Genomic DNA, 25,795 nt, shown 5'->3' on the forward strand with positions numbered 1-25,795 from the left:
GTGCATTCACGCACAGTATAAAATGAGACAAAGAAGGAGTGGCATAAAACACGTCTTTCTGTGGCAGCGTTGGGGAAAGTTCTACATGTAAACAAACTACGATGAGTTCAAAGATCGCAGAAATTAGTAGGACAAAACGGTGCATCAGTGAAGTATGTTTAATATAAACAGTGGGATTTTTAACAATTAGGAAGGTTTGTGTCATGTTAGTCCTGCTACAGAAAATATATTAAAACACATTCTATATATATATATATATATATGTATATATATCCATCCATCCATTTTCTACCGCTTATTCCCTTTGGTATCGCGGGGGGCGCTGGAGCCTATCTCAGCTACAATCGGGCGGAAGGCGGGGTACACCCTGGACAAGTCGCCACCTCATCGCAGGGCCAACACAGATAGACAGACAACATTCACATTCACATCCACACACTAGGGCCAATTTAGTGTTGCCAATCAACTTATCCCCAGGTGCATGTCTTTGGAAGTGGGAGGAAGCCGGAGTACCCGGAGGGAACCCACGCAGTCACGGGGAGGAGATGCAAACTCCACACAGAAAGATCCCGAGCCCGGGATTGAACCCAAGACTATATATATAATTTTATTGTTTATCTTTTTTCATTTTCACACATTTCTGAAAGAGGTCCATGGAGCCACTAGGGCGGCACTAAAGAGCCGCAGGTCGCTGACCCCTGGTGTAATGTAATAGCTTAAAAACCCGGTGGTCTTGTGGTTAGAGTGTCCACCCTGAGATCGGTAGGTCGTGAGTTCAAACCCCGGCCGAGTCATACCAAAGACTATAATAACAGGACCCGTTACCTCCCTGCTTGGCACTCAGCATCAAGGGTTGGAATTGGGGGTTTAATCACCAAAAGGATTCCCAAGCGTGGCCACCAATGCTGCTCACTGATCCCCTCACCTCCCAGGCGGTGGAACAAGGGGATGGGTCAAATGCAGAGGGTAATTTCACCACACCTATAGTGTGTGTGTGACTATCAGTGGTACTTTAACAAGTACAGATTCGCTCTCTTGTCTTTTCTCCGTTTCTAAATGCCATCAATGTCTTCATCATTGTGACAGTTGCCCCTTTTATTTATTTTTTCAAATCTTCAAAATTTTCTCCTCTTGGGATTCCTGTCACGACTCATCTAGTCCCCTTTTGTGCAGTCGCATTTCTTTTTTCTTTTGATCTCCATTTTTATATTTAATCAACAGGCTTCCGTCCCTTAGCACTTTCGCCATCTCCACCTCTCCAATGTCCTTCTTTAAGCCCTTAACCAGTGCCATCAAGCTAATATCGTTCATGTCTCTATGTGACTTAAATGTATATATAATCTTGCAATTTCATCATCTTCGTGCACTCGTTTAGCACTCGACTTTCCTTCATTGCCTCCTCTACACTTCTTTCCTCTCTCTCCTCTCCATGTCCATACCTTCCTCATACATGACGTCACTATCCGCTTCCATCTCGATCCAGTCACAAATCCGATTGTGCGAACCGCCAATAAGATTCAAACAATCGATACTCTCACAGTCAGCCATCGATCCTCGGTCCACTTCCTGTTATTCGCGACTGCAACCGGAAGCTGGTAAAGACGCCAACTCTGACTCCTCACGTCTTTGTTTTCTTATGAATGTCGGTCAGTAAGGCATGTGGGCGTGGCCTTGTCGGCATACAACGGCAATAGTCGTCTCCAATTGGTCACACCCCCTCAGTGCTCCTTCCCGATTGGCTGAGCGCTGTTACCAGGCCGCTGGTCGAGCAACGCTGACGTGTGACGTCACACGTACGCTGTCGTCGAGCGGAAGTTAAAAAGAAACAATTTTACCTTTGCAACCTCATTATACTTTTGGCTATGTTTTATATTCATAAATGTAAGTTTCTCAATACCCGACCTGTTTTTTGTGCCTTTAAAAAAGATTTAGAACTCAACATTAAAACACTCTCTAGCCGCTAACAACCAAAAATGGTTGTTAGAGGTTTAGATGATGCTCTATTCCAAATTTAAGTTATTTACTGAGATTGAGTGAGCCTATGGCTTTGCACTTTGTTTATTATATATATATATATTCCGCATTTTAGTTACATAGAATTTACAACCCACTGGCGCTGTTTTGTACTTTTTTTGTACTTACTTTGATTATTATTTTCAACTGTTTGTAAATGTTGACATTTATAAATAAAGGTTTATACAAAAAAAAAAAACTTCATGACACGATTAAACATTCATTCTTAAAAAAAAAAAAAAAAAAAAAAAAAAGTTAAAAAGAAACAAAACAAGTATTACAATTAACGACGTTAACAAATATTTCTACAAAACTGCATCATATTTTAAATTACACACAAAATAAAATGAACTAAAAAAAAATAAAAAATACAAACGGTCATGAATAATAACGTGTTTTTCTCGTACATTTTATTATAAAAAGACATATTCTTCATCACTTACAGGCAAATGTACTTATATTTAAGAATAACATGAGGTATTTTTCTCCCTGGCTATACTTAATCAACAGATATTTATGAAATAATAGTAGTAGGTAGTATCACAGTGAGAATATCAATGTTCTCGAGTCACTAGATGCAGAAAGACAATAAACAGTAATATACATCATGTATGTACATTGTTCACAAGCTAGCAAAACGCTCAGGCTTTGGCACAGAAATCAAAGGTGTGCTAAAGATGGAAAGATGAATTGAACATCAGCATACATATACTGTATGTACACATACATGGTCTTACAAAAACAAGTTTAAAAATGTAGTGCAATGACACCTTTATTGTTTGTTTGTGTCCGTGAATAAATAGCAGCCATCTTGTCATCCTCCAACAAGTTGCTGTTAAAAAAATCCTGAGCGAGGTGAGAAAAGTGATTGTTGTTGGGTTTTTTTTTTTATCGTTACAAGACCTCAATGAACAATTAGACAAGCTAACAGTAGCACACTGGTAAGTTTGTCCTTTCGTTAGCTCGCGGAAGAGCTACCGTTAGCAGAAAGTAGAAAAGTTAGCGTGTAATGATGCTAACGTTATCCTGTCTAAGCTAAGAGGTGATAAGTTGACTTTGGAAGTAAACGCTCATTTTAGAGTAGAAAAGAGGCGGGTCTGATTGTGTCCAGTGGCTACACCGCCATCTTTTAGTTTGTAGTCAAAAGGGCGGAGCCTCTGTCTTGACCTTTGTTGACCTCGACGGGCCAGGAGGTTGCCCTCTTTGCGCTGGTGTGTCTGCGCGTGTGTTTGGTCAGGTGGTCGCTGCGCATGAAGCGGCGCTCACACACGCTGCAGACAAATTTCTTCTCGCCCGTGTGCGTCCTGCGGTGGCGAGACAGTTCGTCGGAGCGAGCAAACTTCTTGTCGCAGCCTTCCCAGCGACAACTGAACGGCTTCTCCCCTGCGGGGGAAACAACTGTTAGCTCGCTGCTAACGGCTAGGTTGGGAAACAACAACTTGGCAACGCCCCTACCTGTGTGCGTGCGCAGGTGAGCCTTGAGGTGCGAGCTCTTGAAGTACGTCTTCTTGCATCCTGGGAAGTCACACATGTAGTTTCGTCTGCGGGAGAAGTCCAACGTAGCGACCCCGCTGGCACCTGACGGCACGTACACGGGAGCGGGGGCCAGGGGGAGGAGCTTGGTGTTGCCCAGCGTCATGACAGTCTGGGGGCTCGTCGGCGGGTGCGATACGGGCGGCACCACTAACATGACGGCACCCGGCAAGGCCGAGCTCACCAGTAATGGCTGAGACAGGATGGACCGGGCGCCGCCTGGAACCAAGGCCGAGATCAATCTCGGCCGCCCGCTGAGAGGGAAGACCTGACACAGGAGAGGTGAGGCCGCAGGGTGCGGCGAGGAAGATACTGATGTGGGAAGAAGAGGCGGTGCTTGCTTCCCGCGCTCACTGTCTGGACTTTGTGTGGGCAGGACAGGGGCAGGGAACGGCAGCGTCTGAGCACTCAGACTGTCAGCCGTGTGGCGAATGACGCTGGTCGCCATCGCTCTGGCAGCCACCGCCACGTCAAGTGGAAGCGTTGAAGTCACAACGGCATCTTTGGAGGCGCTGCGGGCGGAGCAGGCCTCGGCGAAGCTCGGACTTTGAGGCGGCGTCATGCACTGCAAGTATGGATCACATGATCAGTCCTGTTGATCGACGCTTGTTAGCTTAACACAGTCTCACCAGTGAGGACAGCGCCACCAGGTCCTTGGACGAGTCCCCGCTTTCCGAGTGCGGAGCCATCGAGTCACACGAGTCAGACATCGGCGTCAGTGGGCGGGGCTCAGGCGACCGCTGACCCCAGAAACTCATGCTGACAAGCGCCTCGGCCGCTTCCAGGTCCTGGACGCACGAGGGCGCCACCTGCTGGACAAAAAGCTCCATGTCTTCACTGGTTACTGGTTGGGTGACTAGGGCCGTTGCTAGGAATTCTTGGCCCCCTAAAAGAATATCAGTGCGGGCCCCTCTACCCCATTCATTGCCACCTTCAATGTTCTTGTTTTGCCAGTGTTGTTGATGCTGCCTGGTGTAATATAAATGATAAATGATAAATGGGTTGTACTTGTATAGCGCTTTTCTACCTTCAAGGTACTCAAAGCGCTTTGACACTACTTCCACATTTACCCATTCACACACACATTCACACACTGATGGAGGGAGCTGCCATACAAGGCGCTAACCAGCACCCATCAGGAGCAAGGGTGAAGTGTCTTGCTCAGGACATGACGAGGTTGGTACTAGGTGGGGATTGAACCAGCGACCCTTGGGTTGCGCACGGCCACTCTCCCACTGCCCAATATGTTTCCCTTTTTACAATTACAGACTTAACAAGTCAGAATATTATTATGTAAATTTGCTGATGACGTCTTTAAAGTCCAATTGTCGGCTTAGCTGACTTTCATTTGTCCGCCTAGCAAGGCTATTTAACCTCTCTTGGCTTGTTGTGGATCTGAGATAGTTCTTAACAGGTAATGTTATAATATGAAAGTAAGTGTAAACTGTCCCAAATTCTTAAATAGTCTTTTTTGTACTTTGTTGTTGTCAGCTATTACGGTGTCATTTATTTTGCAAACAACAAATCTTTGAACATTTAACTTTTTGGTGCTTAAGCTATTGAAATGTCCCACTGATAACACATTTTTACAAGACCACATTGAACACATAATTATAACATAACTGACCAAGGGTAATTATCCAGTAATTATTACTGTTTATTTCACGGAGTAGAACTTGAATACGTCATAATACAATTCAATGCAGCCTCTGATGGGCGCATACTGGAGCAGTGTCAAACAGTGATATGTGTGAAACACACTCACACTGTTGCTCTACAATAAACTGGCAACTTTCTTTTCTTTTAATTAACTGGCGAGTTGTAAAGAGTATATCTCGGTCAAATGACAGCTAACGTAGGCTTCAGAGTCCAGCGTACGTCCTGTCAAAGGTAATGTTACAGATTTTAAATGAACAAGTAGGCTCTTTGTTTCAGCCCTCGGTAGTTGACTCTCTCACCAAAACGTTTTTGAGGTCCTGGACCCCTGCTGTGATGCTCCCACCCCTGGCCTCCTGCTCAAATCTTTTCAGGTGTTCGGACTTGAGGATTTTGGGGGACATCCTAACTAGGGCTGGACGATATGAACCAAAAGTCTTATCCCGATATATTTTGGCTGAATATTAATATGATACATATTGCAATATGTCTTCCGGGAAGTGAATTTAGACAAAATCAAACCCAAATATGTGTGACAAGTTTTTTTATTGAAACAAACACTTAACGAGTAATTTTCTGGATGCATAGATATCATGCACATAAAATATTAAAGCCTTGAGAATGATATAAGAATAGTAAAGTACAATCTTCAATCTTATTTTACACATACTTTAATCTATGCTCAAATAATCAGCTAACAAAAAACACAAAATATAAAATAAAGTCCCATGCCTTAAGAGGACATTTTAAACATCAGCAGCAACTTGAAAGTAATTTACCTTCATCAATAGTTTGATTTAACTCAACATTTTAAAAGACCCTTAAAAATTGAAGCCAGGAACACCAAGCTGTGTGACAGGTGACAATATTGCGACTGCAGCTCAACACCTTTTCAGATTGTTCATACATTTGCTTTGGCAGTGCTTCTTCAGCAAAGTAGTTGTGACAAGGAAGCTCATATAATTTATTTTTATTTTCTGGCAGCTTCTAAATCCGTTTTTTCGTTGCGTTGTAATTGGGAACACGATGAGGATCAACATGTTTTTAAGTGGGGCCAATGGGGTTACTGACATAATTAAAATTGGAATACCGTATGACTTGTGGCTTTGTTTTTATTCGAATTAATTCGTGTGAATATATATTTACGACGGCCCCCAACGTTCAGTATTAAGCTCCGCCCCTTTATTGTCCTTCAACAATTACACGCAGAGTGGGAGTGGCTAGCGAACAACAGGAAGTCACATTTAAGGTGAAACGAGTTCATCCTTTAATAATCTAGACATTATATGAATACGCTCGTTGACGTCATTGATGCTGCTATATATTCCTTTGACCTAATTAATTATAAGGCATGTTGACGTCAAAGCTTTCAGAGCGTCAACATGTTGAATGGCGATGATGATGACGACGGAGCAGCGCTAGCACGCGAGGCAATGAGTTCACGTGACCTCAGATGAACTAGCCAGCCGAGCGCGAGACAACAATCGAGGACGTCTGGACCTGAGCGGCTCGGCACACAGGACTCACCTGGCGGGAGATGAGCATGGCGGGAAGCCGAGCGTGCCACCGGAGGAGGATAGACGCGGGACAGCAGCCGAGGTTTCGCGGCAAGCTTCAGCTCAGGCGCCAAAAAAAAAAACAAGACGACGACAAAAAAAAAAACAAGAAAGTGAGCGGCGGAAAGACACAGCCAATCGCGCGCAAAGGTGTAGCGGGCCTCGGCCGATAGGAGGCGAGGCGGTGCGTCATCGCGACATGCCGACACGCCATTGGCCGGCGGCCGGGGCGTACGTCTGTCGGGGGCGGGGCCAAGGAGTCAGCGGTGTCAGAGTAAACCCACTGAACCCGGTGAACTCTGCGCGTGCACGGCTAGAGGAGACGGGACACGCGCGCTGGCTGCTTGCACAAAATACTTAGATCTTTTATAACTGTATGTACATCATACTGTCAATATTACTACATAATATAGTACTACCATTACATGTAATTTAAACATTAACAACCATACAACAGAAAGGATAAGATCCCACACCTAACTGTCACTGCCCACTCGTGTGTGTGTGTGGAGGTAGTAAACAAGCCTTCGTTGTCAAAGTACAGGGGGATCAGAGTAGGGGTGAGGCTCCTTTGTTGTCACTGGAAGTAAACAAAAGTGTCCATCACAGTCCAGGTGACACATCTTCCTGTTGAGGGGGACAGACAAAGAAACAAGTTCATTCTTTGCCACTTCCTGTGGCGAGGGGCCATGAGGCGCTGTCTGCCTGTGTGACTGACAGGAGGTGGCCTCAGTTTACCCGCGCATGTGCAGGCTGCAGAGAAGTCAACACTTGCATTCACGCTCACACAAAAGGACAAAGCCAGAATTACAGGAGGGGGCAGGTGCTCGGGTCCCAGTTCACGGAGGTCGTCAGGAAGAGGTTTGGATGTGTGTGACCAATCAGCTGTCACAATGGATTCTAGCCTAGCTTAGCTTAGCAATAATGATGGTGGTTTACTGCAAGATTTGCATAGTATAGTTAGCAGTTCTCACAGAAAGAACATCAGCACACACACAAATTCAGCAGTAGAGTGAACTGTCTGTTGCCATGGCTACCGTCACTTTATTAAAAGGCTCCATGAGGTAACGTAATGCGAGTCAAACGAGGTGTCTTTGTTCAGGCTGCAGTGTCCTCATTTGGCCGGCTGAGGTCTTTTCAGGAAACACTCGCATGTTGCCACTGTTGCTAGGCAACAGTGTTGGTCTGTTGCCATGGTGATACTACACCGCGGCATTACCTCACATGACCCTGTGCCGCATTCACAAGTTTCCTTCCTCTGAGCCGTGACTTCCTGGTTGTGGGGGCGCTTCCGCCCGAGTGTTGACCAGGTGGCGTCTTTCTGCCGAGGAGGCGCCGCTCTACACTCAGCACTTCCTGATATAGGTGGGCGAGGCTAACCTGCAGCAAGAAGCTGAAGAGCTTCAGGAGCCACACAAAGGAGCGCGGAAGTGTCGCCTCCACCGCCGAATAATGACTGCCACAATTCCTGTTGACGACACCACCTGATCAGGACAACCGCAGCTTCATGTTAGTATCAGGAGGCCGGGCGGGGGCTTACCGGGGGTCGCAAGGCCTGAGGGGCAGGTGCCAGTACGTCAAGTTAACAGGCGTCAGCATTTCCTGTGACTGGGTGACAGCAGCTTTCAGTGTGTTACGATGCAGACTGGGGCCATCAGCGCCGTCCTCGTCCCCCCAACAGAACTTAAATGTGGACGAAGCAGCAGTGGGGGCGTGGCTGGGCTGAGATGACAACTTCTGGAAACACATCTGGAGCTGCTCCGCTACTCCTGCAGAAACATGCATACGTGACCTTTATGAGGTTCTTTGTTGACGTGCTAAAAAACATTTTGCGTCTTACTTTTCTTTTTTGCCACCACACGTTTGTACTTCCTGCTGGTGCTCGTGCAAAGGGGTGTGGCCTTCCACTGCTTCCTGTTGGACATACAAAACAAGATAATCGTAAGGACTGAGGCGGCAACGGATCAAAAAACACTGTTCGGATCGTATCACGGTTTTGAGTCACGGATCAAATAATTTTTGGGATCAGCACAAAAGAGAGAAGACCAGACAAATAAGACTGTCGTCCTCTTTTATTTTGTAAAACCCTTTTGTCCATTAAATACTAGCAATATTCCACTCAAAATGTCCAATAAGGGCATTTAAATGACATGAAAACAACTTAAAGTGCAATATAGGGCCGACTACCATTTTCTTTTTAACATGAACCATGAATTTAAAAAAACAATTTAAAAGTGGGCAGCACGGTGGGAGAGGGGTTAGTGCGTCTGCCTCACAATACGAAGGTCCTGAGTAGTCGTGAGTTCAATCCCGGCCTCGGGATCTTTCTGTGTGGAGTTTGCATGTTCTTCCCGTGACTGCGTGGGTTCCCTCCGGGTACTCCGGCTTCCTCCCACCTCCAAAGACATGCACCTGGGGATAGGTTGATTGGCAACACTAAATTGGCCCTAGTGTGTATATGTGAGTGTGAATGTTGTCTGTCTATCTGTGTTGGCCCTGCGATGAGGTGGCGACTTGTCCAGGGTGTACCCCGCCTTCCGCCCAATTGTAGCTGAGATAGGCTCCAGCGCCCCCCGTGACCCCGAAGGGAATAAGCGGTAGAAAATGGATGGATGGATGGATTTTAAAAGTGCACTTTAAGGAATGGATTGAAAGCTAGCGTATGTACACATCATTGAAAAATAAAAATGTACCTGAATTTATCATATTCAACTATTTTTCAGAAAAATAAAGTAGTCCAAATTGTCTGGGTAGAGTGTAGACCTATTTGCAGCCACTACATTATGTCCCCTGCTGTAGAAAACACCCTCTGTAGAAAGCACCCAAAAGCAAGGCACAGCAAGATATAATTTTGCCATCATGCGAGCGTATTTACAGTTGTGACTGGGATATTAGTATTGGGTCTATCTAACTTCCACTCAGCCACTGCTTTTGTCAGTGCCTGGAGCAGATGTGTGCCTGGGCATGTCTGCAGCAAGGGGCTCCCTTACCCCTCACTCCGCAGTCATGTAGTGAGCAGTGAAAGGTACAAAGCTTTCCATTGCCCTGTAAGTCCACCAGTCTGTGACGAGCGCAATTCTTGTCTTTTCCTGCTCATAAAGACTTTGCATGATTGTGCCAATGAAGTGGGTTCACGACGGAATTTCATAACATGACTTAAGAACATTCAGCATATATTTAAACCCGTCCTCTTGCACAACAAAATATGGCATCATGTCTTTAGCCTTTGTTATAGCTTTAGCCCGGTCGGATGCTATGGCAAAGGGCTGCTTAAACACTGTGCCGATTTGCAGCTGTTCAACAGCCAGGGTGATGTCGCTTCAAATGTGTTGCCACACTCGCTGTTTTCCCAGTCTCATACGACTTTCTCATGCCACAATGCCTACGTATTGTAGCTGTTTTGTCCACCAACCTACGCCCATCATCACTGTTTTTCACAGGAACACCAAAATGCTCCCATACATGTGATTTAAATGATAAATGGGTTGTACTTGTATAGCGCTTTTCTACCTTCAAGGTACTCAAAGCGCTTTGACACTACTTCCACATTTACCCATTCACACACACATTCACACACTGATGGAGGGAGCTGCCATGCAAGGCGCTAACCAGCACCCATCAGGAGCAAGGGTGAAGTGTCTTGCTCAGGACACAACGGACATGACGAGGTTGGTACTAGGTGGGGATTGAACCAGGGACCCTCGGGTCGCGCACGGCCATTCTTCCACTGCACCACATTATTTATTTATTTAAATGATGAAGGTTTCTCCAGTTCCTCCGTTTGCCATGACTACCACTGCGTTTGATTATTAGTAGGTGTGGCTTGAACACGCAGCCTTGACGTGAACACGCACAACCTTTTTTTCGTCAACCAATCCGCTGACCACGTGCGAACCGAACACTGGAGAGGCATCCGTACGGATCAACGATGATCCGTTGCATCACTAATAAAAACAAAAACAATGTTAAAGTCGCTCACGTGACAAGGCCTCGTCTCACCTGGCGGCGTCCTGTTGTTGCGTGTGCTCAGCTCGGAGCAGAGCAGCGTTCAGCAGCCGGTACCACCGCCTCAGGTTGAAGTGGTCATGTGACACGCCTCCTTCAGCCGTGAGGTTGGTTTCTTTGATGCTAGCGTCGTTTGATAACTCCCTGAAGGGTGCAGAAAAGTCAGCGTGTTAAATGACGCAAATAAAAAGTGTTTAGCGGAGGAAACAGGAAATGGAATCACCACTCTGTGCGGTCGTCCAGGCCGAAGACAAGCTTCATGGTGACGATGATGAGGACGGCGGCCTGGACATCGTACTGAGGCAGCGTAAAGCGGCGCGAGGGATCCAACGTATGCAGCGCCGTCTTCGCCAAGTCGACACGCTCCATCAGAACACACACCCATGGGTGGAGCTCATCTGGGGAGAGGGGTTTATGTTGACAAGTGAGATGCTGTTGCTACAATTAAGTGATGTAACACTTTTTTAAGTAAGCACGTTAGCCCTAGCGCAGATGTACCAGGCAGGTTGGCGTCTCTCAGGTAGCGCAGACTGAGCACCGCTGGATGCAACAGGTCCCGTCGGCTAATTGGAGGAAAAGCAGGAAGTTGCAGGAAGCGTGCGAGTGCCTCCGCCTCCTTGTGCAGACATTGGTGTGAGGGGACACCCTGCAAGGAGATGAGGGGCCATCAGGATAACAGCGACAGACGCAGGAAGTAAAGAAAACACGCAGCTGCAGACCTGGACTCTGAAGATGAGCGCATCTGGGCCATAGAGCTGCATCTCCTCAGGAAGGTCCTCGTAAGCATTGATGTATGGCACGTGTCCTTCGCTCACTAGCCTGGAGACATCATCAACACTTTCTTAATGTTCCAGAACCTTCGGGGGCTCACGTGGCATTACCTGAGGAGGTCGCCGAGTGTCAGCGCCTGGCGACTCCAGACTAACGCCAAGTGGATCAGAGCCAAAGTCTTGCTCATGCTCATGTGGCCGCGTTGTGGCCTCAGGCGAGACGTCAGGTAGGCGGCGCCGTCCAGCGAGCATGTTGAACTATCTCTGCAACTATCTGTGGATTTGAAGGTCAGACTTTACTTTGGTGTTACATTAAAGTTCAGGCGGCTCAGACTTTTGTGCAGACCTGTAGTGTTGGGCGGATCTGTCTCGCCGTCGGTCTCGCTGGCAGACAGGATGGACGACGCGGCAGCGCTTTCCGAGTCAGACGTCGTGGCTCGCTAAAGATTAAAGGTGAAACGTCAACGATGAAGCCTGCTGTTCATGTGACGTGGAAGTCGCCTCATCACCTTCAACTTGGCTCTCCTGACGGGATTGTTGGTGTAAGCCAGCTGGCTTGTCTGCAGGAAGCGCCGCCACAGTGGCCACAACACCTCGTCCTTAAATAGCGGAGCCACGCCAAGCTCCAGCAGTGCACTCGCTTGCTTCCTCAGGATAAACTGGAAGGCTTCACATGTCATCCACTGACGACCTCTCTCTGGATACACACATGCACGCCAAACATGGATAGCAGTCAGAGAGCTGCCGGTCAATGTGGCATTCAAAGCATCACATGACCACAAGGTACTGACCATGCGTATTCGCACGGCTCCCTCGGCGGATGGTGACGACACGGGACGATCCCGACGCCGGGGCCACAATTAAGTCCACCTCCCGGGTTTTCTGAGCAAAAAACAGATCGGATGAGCAGAGCGACACTGCCCTCTGATGGACAACAAAACACACTGCAGTTATTTTATTTGCGTGTAAGCTCACACAACATGTCCTCATGCACTCATTCAGCATCACCCAATCCCTCCACCTTTTTGGACAATAAAATGCCTTATTTTGCGGCACCTTTTTAAAAAAAGTTTTGGAAAGTTTTTCCTCGGAAGAACGCTTAGTCTTGAAATATTATTCAGTGTTTTCATATATTTTTTTCATAGCAGACTGTCATAAATGTGGGTTTGGCGCTTCTGGTTCACCCTCGCTCATTAACAAATAATAGATGTGTGTCAGTGTAGCATAACTGTAGGTCGGCTTCACGACACACATCATACGCGCTGGTTTGCCTGAGAATAGGACGTACCAAAAATTATCTGTGATGCACTTTAGCCACTAGAAGTACATATTAAAAAAGTGAAAGAGAAGTGTATTTTGCGTCATGCATTTATTCGCTAATCCAATACAAGTTGTCCGAAAGGTTTCGCCGTGCAACTGAGAGCAGATTTTCGCCACCACAAGCCCATGGAGACTATTACCACAGCATGCAGAAAACCTCCAGAAGTATGCAACCCAACATTTATTACATGGAACGTTGTAGAAATAAAATAAACGAAAAAACCGTAAACATTTTAAATTAGAGCAAAAATGCATAACACAATGAGAAAAGGCTGTAATGTTTACACTATAGAGGAAAAGGACAAAGATGTCTTCAAAATATGTTTTATCCTTTTTTATTTTCCTATTACATTACAAATGACCATGATGTCACATCACAGTATTGAAAGAATATTATTAACAGTATTGTCTGTTTTATTGACATTAATGCTTTACAACACTGCTGTTCTATTTAGTATGTAAAGTAGTTGACTGTTATTTACTTTCATATTATAAGCGCATACAGTGCCCTCCAAAAGTATTGGAACAGTGAGGCGAATTCCTTTATTTTTGTTGTAGACTGAAAAGATTTGGGTTTGACATCAAAAGATGAATATGAGACAAGAGATCAACATTTCAGCTTTCATTTCCAGGTATTTACATCTGGATCTGATACACAACTTAGAAGATAGCATAATGGAACACAACATTTTTAGGTGAGCAAAAGTATTGGAACATATAAACTTAAAAAAGATAACAGTGAATCAGACTTAATATTTAGTTGCAAATCCTTTGCTTTCAATAAGTGCATCAAGCCTGTGAGCCATTGACATCATCAAACTTTTGCATTCTTCATTTGTGATGCTTTTCCAGGCTTTCACCGCAGCCTCTTTCAGTTGTTGTTTGTTTTGGGGGGTTACTCCCTTCAGTCTCCTCTTCAGCAGGTAAAATGCATGCTCTATTGGGTTTAAGTCTGGAGACTGACTGGGCCAGTCTAAAACCTTCCACTTCTTGCCCCTGATCAACTTCTTTGTTGTTTTGGTCGTTATCTTGCTGCATGATGAAGGATCTCCCAATCAGCATCTTTCTTTAAATTAGCAGACAAAATGTTTGTGTAGACTTCTGAGTTCATTTTGCTGCTGCCATCATGTGTTACATCATCAATGAAGATGACGTCCCAGAAGAAGCCATGCAAGTCCAAGCCATGACATGATATTTCACAGATAAGCTTGTATGTTTGGGATCATGAGAAGGTCCTTTCTTTCTCCAAACGTTAACCTTTCCATCACTTTGGAAGAAGTTAATCTTTATCTCATCATTCCATAAAACTTTTTCCCAGAATTGTTGAGGCTCATCTCTGTACCTTTTGGCAAATTCCAGCCTGGCCTCCCTGTTCTTCTTGTTAACGAGTGGGTTGCATCTTCTGCTGTAGCCTCTGTACTTCTGTTCATGAAGTCTTCTGCCAACATTAGATTGTGATACCTTCACTCCTGCCCTCTGGAGGTTGTTGCTGATGTCACGAACAGTTGTTCTTTATAGCTCTCACAATGTTTCTGTCATTAACTCCTGATGTTTTCCTTGGTCTACGTGTTCCACGTCTGTTGCTTAGTACACCAGTGGTTTCTTTCTTCTTCAGGACATTTCAAATGGTTGGCTATGGCCAATGTTTGTGCAATGGCTCTGATTGATTGTCCATTTTCTCTCAGATTCACAATTGCTTCTTTTTCACCCATAGACAGCTCTCTGGTTTCATGTTGGTTCCATCTCTAAATGCAGTCTGCACAGGCAAAACCTATCCTACCCAATCTGAAACTGAGCTCAGACATTCAATGCTATTTATTATATGAATAATCAATGTAATTTGGAGACACCTGGGCAACAAAACACACCTGTCATTCACATGTTCCAATACTTTTGCTCTCCTGAAAAATGGGTAGGTTCAAGCAAAAAGGTGCTATCTTCCAAGTTGTGAATCAGATCCAGATGTAAATACCTGGAAATAAAAGCTAAAATGTTGATCTCTTGTCCCATATTCATTTTTTGATGTCAAACCCAAATGTTTTCATTCTACAACAAAAATAAAGGAATTGGACTCACTGTTCCAATACTTTTGGAGGGCACTGTAAATGTTTGTATTAATACTGGGAGATTATAGAACACCACCATTTAAATTCTGTGCAAAAAGATGTTGAACCACAGTGATTTAAACACTTGACAATTTCAAACACTTTTCAATAAATTAATTATTCCCATTAAAAATACATATTAAGTATTGGTCGTATCGTCATTGACGGAGCATTTCCATCTCTCAGTTAGTAGTAGAGCAAATAAAACAGCACCTGTTGTCTGCCTTATCATTTCTGTGTCCTTTACATTACCACACAACATAATCTGTCAATGGGCCTCACGTCGCTTTACTGCTACATATTCCATTTGCTGCCACTTTTTATAACTGTGACTGTGATGCAGGTGTGTTATTTTATGGGTGGGATGGATGGATTTTATTTTTAAGGCCTAACTTTACGGCTGTTGTATGCCGAGGTTGGTCGAGTATTGCCAAGCGGACCCAAAGAGTTGCAGTTGCCTGGAGTTGTTAATAACCAATGCATAGTTTGCAAAACACACACCACCAAGAATGTTTAATTGTCCACTGTTTGGTCTGTCATCCACAAGTTGCAGACATTCTCCACGCATGTTTTATGGTTAAAAAGTGCTTGTTGTTCATAAACTTTACGAACTGTTAAGAGTGATCTTCAGTAATTTTTGTTGGTAAACGAGAGCGGATGAGAGACAAGAAACGTGGGTGGGCAATGCGTTTGGTGTGCAACTTTAAACGCTGCTTAAAGTTGGTACATAAATTAGGATTTTCTAAATCATAAGCAATTGTTTTTATCTGTTACAGACCCCAAACACAAGGATAGAAAAGCATCAGGCATTGAGCTGTTTTGATCATTATGTGTATGGTGCGCAACGATCATGTCAGCGCAGCACACTAGACACGTTGCGAGCTTGAGGTGATTTTTTAAAAATGTAGATAATGGCTGCTGTTTTATTAGCTTGGTAGACCTCCTGCTACAATTGTGTCAAAGCAGTTTATCCATCCATCCATCCATCTTCTTCCGCTTATCCGAGGTCGGGTCGCGGGGGAAGCAGCCTAAGCAGGGAAGCCCAGACTTCCCTCTCCCCAGCCACTTCGTCCAGCTCTTCCCGGGGGATCCCGAGGCGTTCCCAGGCCGGTCGGACGTGCCCTAAACACCTCCCGAGGGAGGCGATCGGGTGGCATCCTGACCAGATGCCCGAACCACCTCATCTGGCTCCTCTCGATGTGGAGGAGCAGCGGCTTTACTTTGAGCTCCACCCGGATGACAGAGCTTCTCACCCTATCTCTAAGGGAGAGCCCTGCCACCCGGCGGAGGAAACTCATTTCGGTCGCTTGTACCCGTGATCTTGTCCTTTCGGTCATAACCCAAAGCTCATGACCATAGGTGAGGATGGGAACGTAGATCGACCGGTAAATTGAGAGCTTTGCCTTCCGGCTCAGCTCCTTCTTCACCACAACGGATCGATACAGCGTCCGCATTACTGAAGATGCCGCACCGATCCGCCTGTCGATCTCACGATCCACTCTTCCCTCACTCGTGAACAAGACTCCGAGGTACTTGAACTCCTCCACTTGGGTCAGGGTCTCCTCCCCAACCCGAAGATGGCATTCCACCCTTTTCCGGGCGAGAACCATGGACTCGGACTTGGAGGTGCTGATTCTCATTCCAGTCGCTTCACACTCGGCTGCGAACCGATCCAGCGAGAGCTGAAGATCCTGGCCAGATGAAGCCATCAGGACCACATCATCTGCAAAAAGCAGAGACCTAATCCTGCAGCCACCAAACCAGATCCCCTCAACGCCTTGACTGCGCCTAGAAATTCTGTCCATAAAAGTTATGAACAGAATCGGTGACAAAGGGCAGCCTTGGCGGAGTCCAACACTCACTGGAAACGTGTCCGACTTACTGCCGGCAATGCGGACCAAGCTCTGACACTGATCATACAGGGAGCGGACCGCCAAAATCAGACAGTCCGATACCCCATACTCTCTGAGCACTCCCCACAGGACTTCCCGAGGGACACGGTCGAATGCCTTCTCCAAGTCCACAAAACACATGTAGACTGGTTGGGCAAACTCCCATGCACCCTCAAGGACCCTGCCGAGTGTATAGAGCTGGTCCACAGTTCCACGACCAGGACGAAAACCACACTGTTCCTCCTGAATCCGAGGTTCGACTATCCGGCGTAGCCTCCTCTCTAGTACACCTGAATAGACCTTACCGGGAAGGCTGAGGAGTGTGATCCCACGATAGTTAGAACATACCCTCCGGTTCCCCTTCTTAAAGAGAGTAACCACCACCCCGGTCTGCCAATCCAGAGGTACCGCCCCCGATGTCCACGCGATGCTGCAGAGTCTTGTCAACCAAGACAGCCCCACAGCATCCAGAGCCTTAAGGAACTCCGGGCGGATCTCATCCACCCCCGGGGCCTTGCCACCGAGGAGCTTTTTAACTACCTCAGCAACCTCAGCCCCAGAAATAGAAGAGCCCACCACAGATTCCCCAGGCACTGCTTCCTCATAGGAAGACGTGTTGGTGGGATTGAGGAGGTCTTCGAAGTATTCCCTCCACCGATCCACAACATCCGCAGTCGAGGTCAGCAGAACACCATCCTCACCATACACGGTGTTGATAGTGCACTGCTTCCCCTTCCTGAGGCGGCGGATGGTGGTCCAGAATCGCTTCGAAGCCGTCCGGAAGTCGTTTTCCATGGCCTCCCCGAACTCCTCCCATGTCCGAATTTTTGCCTCCGCAACCGCTGAAGCCGCACACCGCTTGGCCTGTCGGTACCTGCCCGCTGCCTCAGGAGTCCTATGAGCCAAAAGAACCCGATAGGACTCCTTCTTCAGCTTGACGGCATCCCTCACCGCCGGTGTCCACCAACGGGTTCTAGGATTACCGCCACGACAGGCACCAACTACCTTGCGGCCACAGCTCCAATCAGCTGCCTCGACAATAGAGGCGCGGAACATGGTCCACTCGGACTCAATGTCCAGCCCCTCCCTCGTGACATGTTCAAAGTTCTTCCGAAGGTGGGAATTGAAACTCTCTCTGACAGGAGACTCTGCCAGACGTTCCCAGCAAACCCTCACAATGCGTTTGGGCCTGCCAGGTCTGTCCGGCATCCTCCCCCACCATCGCAGCCAACTCACCACCAGGTGGTGATCGGTTGAAAGCTCCGCCCCTCTCTTCACCCGAGTGTCCAAAACATGAGGCCGCAAATCCGATGACACAACTACAAAGTCGATCATGGAACTGCGGCTTAGGGCGTCCTGGTGCCAAGTGCACATATGGACACCCTTATGTTCGAACATGGTGTTCATTATGGACAATCTGTGACGGGCACAAAAGTCCAATAACAGAACACCACTCGGGTTCAGATCCGGGCGGCCATTCTTCCCAATCACGCCTCTCCAGGTTTCACTGTCGCTGCCAACATGAGCATTGAAGTCCCCCAGTAGAATGAGGGAATCACCCGGGGGAGCACTCTCAAGTACTCCCTCGAGCGAATCCAAAAAGGGTGGGTATGTACTTCTTATTGTACTTATTCTTGTTTTATAGCGGGGCACTCAGCTTTAAAGGTGCATTACCACCACCGACTGTTAGTGTGAACCAAATTTGCTGCTTAGTACCCCTTTGAGAGTAACCTCCTTCTGTCCATGTCTCCTAACTTCCTCTCTTAGTTTTCTCCTTTCTGTATTGTATTTTCCATAATGAATGATTGCATGTTCCACTGACTCTACCTCATTGCAGCTGTTACATAATTATGTTGGGTGTTTGTTAATAAAGTGCTGTGTCTTATTCAGTCTGGTGTGTGTGTGTGTGTGTGTGTGTGTGTGTGTGTGTGTGTGTGTGTGTGTGTGAGAGAGAGCTGGGACCCATAGGAACCTTACGCTGGTATTCACCCTCTCAATCCTGAACAATATTTCATATTAATCACATTAAATATATATTGTCTGCTTTGCAACATAACATTTTTAATATAGCTTAACATTGACCTTGAGTCAGAGCAGACCATCACCTTTTTTTAGCTGTGACTTTTCTACCCACTATAGAGCTGGTGTGATTGGCAAACGCTCAACTATAAACACTGCCAAATAGTTTATTGCTCTTTCTTTAACTGAAATTCAGAGCCTTGGTACAGCAAAAGCAAAGCATGTACTTCTTGTAGTTGGATCTTTCGATCCGTCCGTAAATATTGGAGTAAAACTGTATTTTGTAATCAAACATTCTTCGGCCATCACTGCCACACTTGTACACAGGCCTTGACCTTTTCGCTTTTGCTGAGGCCATATATCCACTGGGAACCAGTGGGAGCCACAGATAACAACCATGGAGGAGTCACTGTTAAAGGTCCTGATAAAGAGAACTGCATTTGTGTAAAGCTGTTGCTATTTTCCTGTCCCTTCATGCAAAACAATATGTTTTAGTTCCCTCACTCTCACAGCACAGTAACTTCATCCTTCTTGTTGGGTGCTGCATTTCATAGTGACCTCCGAGACAAACCCAGTCCTGCATAGTCAATTGTTTATTTCTCAACTGCAATAGCTCTCTCCCCCATCTGTACATGTAGTGTAGAAAGAGTAGTCCTGAAAGCTCCACAACACAGTCTCGGTGCTTGTGTCTGAACTGGTTCCAATTTCTTTACCACACTTTTTGCTGCTGACCCATGTTTAAATACATCCATTCTCTAAAATCACCCTTGCCATAGCTATATAAAACCACACATCTCATCACATTTAATATTGTTTTACACCTGGAAAAGATGCTGGCAACACGTGCATTCCATGTTAGTCTAGCGTTCATCCACATTCCCAAAAACTTAAACTTGTTTACTCGTTCCTTTACCTGGCCATACAATGTAACAGAAGAAAGGACTCTACTTTTCCGCGTGAACACTATTGTTTTTGTCTTCCACACTAAAAACTTAAAATCCCACCGAAATGACCATTTTCCCACCATACTTAATGCCTCTTGAATTTTATTTGTGATATGAATTGGCCCTAGTGTGTGGATGTGGATGTGAGTGTGAATGTTGTCTGTCTATCTGTGTTGGCCCTGCGATGAGGTGGCGACTTGTCCAGGGTGTACTCCGCCTTCCGCCCGATTGTAGCTGAGATAGGCTCCAGCGCCCCCCGCAACCCCAAAGGGAATAAGCGGTAGAAAATGGATGGATGGATGACAAACATTTCCACCATGCTTTTATAAAGCTGCAACATCTACAAATAATGTACACCCAATACCGCCTTCAACATGCTCAAAGATATCATTGATCATAAAAGAAAATAAGATTGGGCAAATCACACTCTTGGGGAGGACTATTTTCCACTTGGTACATTCTCGACAGCTCGAATCCAACTCTAACCTGTACTATTCAGTAAAAAATATTGAATCCATCTCCAAGTGCGACCCGAGATACCCATCAACCCTAACTTAATTAATAATCCCTCCTTCCAAATCATGTTGTAAGCCTTCTCTACATCAAAAAATACTGCTGCTTACTTTCACCTCTGAGTCTCCAAGACACAAAAAAAAATCTCCAATATAACCAGGAAAAGTCAGTAGATTTGTCGCTAGTACCTTTAAAAAAAATAAAAGTCGCCAGGAGGATTAGCAACACTGTCAGCGCCATCCTCGAGTACGTGTTCCGCTTTAAGATGGTATTTTAAACTTAAAGGGGAACATTTTCGCAATTTCAGAATTGTTAAAACCATTAAAAATCAGTTCCCAGTGGCTTATTATATTTTTCAAAGTTTTTTTCAAAATTTTACCCATCACGCAATAGCCCTAAAAAAAGCTTCAAAGTGCCTGATTTTAACCACCCGTCCATTTTCCTGTGACGTCACCAGAGGTGGGTAGTAACGCGCTACATTTACTCTGTTACATCTACTTGAGTAACTTTTGGGATAAATTGTACTTCTAAGAGTAGTTTTAATGCAACACACTCTTACTTTTACTTGAGTATATTTATAGAGAAGAAACGCTACTTTTACTCCGCTACTTTTATCTACATTCAGCTCGCTACTCGCTACTAATTTTTATCGATCTATTAATGCACGCTTTGTTTGTTTTGGTCTGTCAGACAGACCTTCATAGTGCCTGCGTTTCAACAAATACAGTCACTGGTGACGTTCACTCCGTTCCACCAATCAGATGCAGTCACTGGTGACGTTGGACCAATCAAACAGAGCCAGTGGTCACATGACCTGACTTAAACAAGATGAAAAACGTATTGGGGTGTTACCATTTAGTGGTCAATTGTACGGAATATGTACTGTACTGTGCAATCTACTAATAAATGCTCCAATCAATCAATCAAAACTGTGAAGGAAAAAAGACAATTTTTATTTCAACCGTACATCCCATCAAAGCCTAAAGACTGACTGCACAGTTCCTGTCTTCACAATAAAAGTGCCGCTCCATTGCGCCTGCGCTTTCAAAATAAGAGTCTCCGAAAGCCAGCGCAAACAAGCTAGCAAGCTACGGAGTTTTCCGCCAATGTATTTCTTGTAAAGTGTATAAAAACGAATATGGAAGCTGGACAAATAAAATGCCAAAAACCAACCACTTTCATGTGGTATTAGACAGAAAGGAGTAACTTTTTTTTTCCTCCATTTGAAAATGTGGACGTTATCAGCACTACTGTCTGATTACAATCAATGCAAGTCATCAGAATCAGGTAATACACCAACTTATATTCTTGTCTTCATGAAAGAAAGCAATCTATATGTGTTTAAACATGCATGTATATTCATTAAAACACCTTTAACATGTAAACAAAAGCGGCAAAATAAATAAATATAAATTATATATTGTATATATCAATGTATGTATATATATATATATATATATATATATATATATATATATATATGTGTGTGTGTGTGTGTGTGTGTGTATATATATATATATGTATGTGTGTGTGTATATATATATATATATATATATATATATATATATATATATATATATATATATATATATATATATATATATATATATATATATATATATGATATGTGTGTGTATGTTACCCATCAGTTACTCAGTACTTGAGTAGTTTTTTCACAACATACTTTTTACTTTTACTCAAGTAAATATTTGGGTGACTACTCCTTACTTTTACTTGAGTAATAAATCTGTAAAGTAACAGTACTCTTACTTGAGTACAATTTATGGCTACTCTACCCACCTCTGGACGTCACATAGTGAAGCCAACACAAACAAACATGGCGGAAAGAACAGCAAGCTATAGCGACATTAGCTCGGATTCAGACTCGGATTTCAGCGGCTGAAGCGATTCAACAGATTACGCATGTATTGAAACAGATGGTTGTAGTGTGGAGGCAGGTAGCGAAAACGAAATTGAAGAACAAACTGAAGCTATTGAGCCATATCGGTTTGAACCGTATGCAAGCGAAACCGACGAAAACTACACGACAGCCAGCGACACGGGAGAAAGCGAGGACGAATTCGGCGATCGCCTTCCAACCAACGATTGGTATGTGTTTATTTGGCATTAAAGGAAACTAACAACTATGAACGAGGTTTACAGCATATGAAATACATTTGGCAACAACATGCATTTTGAGAGTGCAGACAGCCCAATTTTCATCAATTAATATATTCTGGAGACATACCCTCATCCGCGCTCTTTTCCTGAAAGCTGATCTGTCCAGTTTTGGAGTTGATGTCAGCAGGCCAGGTAAGCTAGGATCGATAGGGGGTTTAGCTCGCTCGTCTGCGGGAACAAACTGCCGCCATTGCTTGCCGTGCTACCGAGGTTCTTTGTCCCTGAATTGCTCACACACTCCGGCAGATTCAATGGGGGTCTGGCGGCAGATTTCTTTGACTTTATCGTTGGAAATGCATCTGCTTTGAGTGTCGCAGGATATCCACACATTCTTGCCATCTCTGTCGTAGCATAGCTTTCGTTGGTAAAGTGTGCGGAACAAACGTCCAATTTCTTGCCACTTTCGCATCTTTCGGCCACTGGTGCAACTTGAATCCGTCCCTGTTCATGTTGTTACACCCTCCGACAACACACCGACGAGGCATGATGTCTTCAAGGTACGGAAAACAGTCGAAAAAAACGGAAAATAACAGAGCTGATTTGACTCAGTGTTTGAGAAAATGGCGGATTGCTTCCCAATGTGACGCCACGTTGTGACGTCATCGCTCCGAGAGCGAATATTAGAAAGGCGTTTAATTCGCCAAAATTCACCCATTTAGAGTTCGGAAATCGGTTAAAAAAATATATGGTCTTTTTTCTGCAACATCAAGGTATATATTGACGCTTACATAGGTCTGGTGATAATGTTCCCCTTTAATGTGCGCGGATGATAAAAACCTTACCAAAACCAAGTTACCCTAGTTTTATTCAAAGTTCTGTTTTGAAGAGAAATGGGCCGCCTCGCTCAATCATCTTGCTTCTTTATTGGCCACTTTCTGTAGCTTGTCATAATTCACACTGCGATGACTTGGGAAGCCTTGGTTTTACCAACAGACATGAAGAGTTTTAGTCGTAAATATTAAAGTTAAAAAGTTAAAGTACCAATGATTGTCACACACACACTAGGTGTGGCGAGATTATTCTCTGCATTTGACCCATCACCCTTGATCACCCCCTGGGAGGTGAGGGGAGCAGTGGGCAGCAGCGGTGGCCGCGCCCGGGAATCATTTTGGTGATTTAACCCCCAATTCCAACCCTTGATGCTGAGTGCCAAGCAGGGAGGTAATGGGTCCCATTTTTATAGTCTTTGGTATGACTCGGCCGGGGTTTGAACTCACAACCTACCGATCTCAGGGCGGACACTCTAACCACTAGGCCACTGAGTAGGTTATTATTATTATATTATTATTATTATTATATTATTATTATTATTGAACACATTTAATATTTATGTTTGTCGGCCGAGATCCGTTTTGGAGCTGATTAACGGGATAAATTCACTCCTAACACACCTCAGTCCACAGGACAATCTTATAAGAAATAAGATAATCGGGTGTTTGCTGTCTTTGGTCAGAAAATCGAGACAAAAACAGCCTGGTTGTCTTTATGTCTGTACCCCGCGTAATGGACAAATTGGATGGTTGAAAATGACGACGACTGGCCGAAATGTGCCGGGGAGTTGCGGGGAAGGGACAAAGTTGCAAGACAGTGCATCATTCGCAGGGACTGTGATCAGATCATGTGATCATGCTGTGTCTAGAATCCTGCCACAAATTGACTGGCCAGTGGGCAGAGGTTCTGTCATCTGGACACTGAGAATCTCCAACATGCCTCTACTTATCAAGGCAACAGGTGGTGGTTGCTTACCTCAATGACATTGTGACATGACCTGCAGAAGAAGCGGCCTTCATCTGATACACCCCAGTCCACACATGAGCACTGTGCACACGCCTCGCTGTAGCCCTCCTGAAAACATATACAAGTGCATTTCATTCATCGAACCATCCATTTTCTACCACTTATTCCCTTTGGGGTCACGGGGGGCGCTGGAGCCTATCTCAGCTACAATCGGGCGGAAGGCGGGGTACACCCTGGAAAAGTCGCCACCTCATCGCAGGGCCAACACAGATAGACAGACAACATTCACACTCACATCCACACACTAGGGACCATTTAGTGTTGCCAATCAATCTATCCCCAGGTGCATGTTTTTGGAAGTGGGAGGAATCCGGAGTACCCGGAGGGAACCCACGCAGTCACGGGGAGAACATGCAAACTCCACACAGAAAGATCCCCAGCCCGGGATTGAACCCAAGACTACTCAGGACCTTCGTATTGTGAGGTGCACTAACCCCTCTTCCACCGTGCTGCCCTGCATTTCATTCATTCATTCTCAAAATAATCTTACTCATCTCATCATATGAAATATAACTTCACCAATTATTATGTATTTATATTACGATTTCTTATGGAGTATATTGTGAATAAATTGAGCAGGAAGTGAACAAAAGTTTTTGCAACTGTTATGTAAAAGAAAATGGGTAGGATTAAATAAGCTCTGCTTCTTCCTACTCCTTTTCGACCATGTTGAAAAGAGAAACTGGAAAGTGTGATGTATCATGTTGTATGCTTGCATGTTCGAAATAAACTCAAACTTAAACTCAAATGATATCCACACATGCATTCATTTTGATCATCCAACTTACACTTATTTAGCAAAAAGATAATGAAGTAAAGTTTGCTTTGAATGATCATCTAATTATATTTAGAGGTAACAGTGAGACAACGGAGATGCATCAAAATTAAATAAACTTAACTACCGACGACAAAGCGTTGAGCGGGCAGCGTGAGAACTACAAAGCCCAACAACAACGACGAATCAGAAATAAAACGTGTTAAATACCGTATACTCGTCGTCCATTTGACAGCAAGAAAACGTCTGTAAGACATCAAATTGGCCGCTTTTAACAGTTTGTTTTCCTCACGTGGGATTGCAGGTTTTCTTCTTTTATTGTTTTAGTCTCTCAATAGTCACGGGAGGTGCTGCCACCCAAAGGAAGAAATATGAACTGCAGACTTGTTTTCACTTCGAAGGATTCTTATGGAAATAAATATGTATAGTCTATTTTTTAAATAAACATATACTCAATTAATAAGCTATTTTATAATTGATGCTTTTTTATAGACACGTTAAAAACTGTATGTGTGAAAGAGGTCTTTCAAAAATAATATTGTTGATATTGCTGTGTTATACGTTGAATAGAATGGGGAGTAAAAACAAGAAGACGTTGCAGCAATGCAATAAGTAGAGATCGAAAGCTGACTTGTAGCTTTTGCAGCTAAAAGCGGATTTACATGTTAAAAATAGATCATCCAGATGTCGCTGACCCAAGATGGACGACGACTGTT

The 25,795-nt window shown here is 44.8% G+C and overlaps 2 protein-coding genes across 3 annotated transcripts; both read right to left on the minus strand.

The window, feature by feature from the left end:
- Positions 1–2,767: 2,767 nt before the first annotated feature.
- Positions 2,768–6,872, minus strand: LOC133576622 (Krueppel-like factor 11). 2 transcript variants are annotated; one of them, XM_061930001.1, is made up of 4 exons: positions 6,730–6,872; positions 4,176–4,355; positions 3,469–4,111; positions 2,768–3,396 (listed from the first exon to the last, which is right to left on the minus strand). In XM_061930001.1, exons 1-4 carry the CDS (start codon positions 6,745–6,747, stop codon positions 3,143–3,145), a joined length of 1,095 nt encoding a protein of 364 aa, XP_061785985.1. In that variant the 5' UTR covers positions 6,748–6,872; the 3' UTR covers positions 2,768–3,142. The 2 variants fall into 2 exon arrangements, with proteins under 2 accessions (XP_061785985.1, XP_061785984.1); XM_061930000.1 differs by having other exon boundaries at positions 4,176–4,358; positions 6,730–6,809.
- A 901-nt stretch (positions 6,873–7,773) lies between these two features.
- Positions 7,774–25,440, minus strand: taf1b (TATA box binding protein (Tbp)-associated factor, RNA polymerase I, B). Its single transcript, XM_061929998.1, has 13 exons — positions 25,290–25,440; positions 24,254–24,352; positions 12,325–12,415; positions 12,043–12,230; positions 11,880–11,973; positions 11,645–11,807; positions 11,483–11,582; positions 11,262–11,409; positions 10,987–11,161; positions 10,758–10,907; positions 8,599–8,672; positions 8,299–8,527; positions 7,774–8,226 (listed from the first exon to the last, which is right to left on the minus strand). Exons 1-13 carry the CDS (start codon positions 25,305–25,307, stop codon positions 7,974–7,976), a joined length of 1,782 nt encoding a protein of 593 aa, XP_061785982.1. The 5' UTR covers positions 25,308–25,440; the 3' UTR covers positions 7,774–7,973.
- Between the last annotated feature and the right edge of the window lie 355 nt (positions 25,441–25,795).

This window comes from Nerophis lumbriciformis, linkage group LG34 (assembly GCF_033978685.3).
Source record: "Nerophis lumbriciformis linkage group LG34, RoL_Nlum_v2.1, whole genome shotgun sequence".
Lineage (NCBI taxonomy): Eukaryota > Metazoa > Chordata > Actinopteri > Syngnathiformes > Syngnathidae > Nerophis > Nerophis lumbriciformis.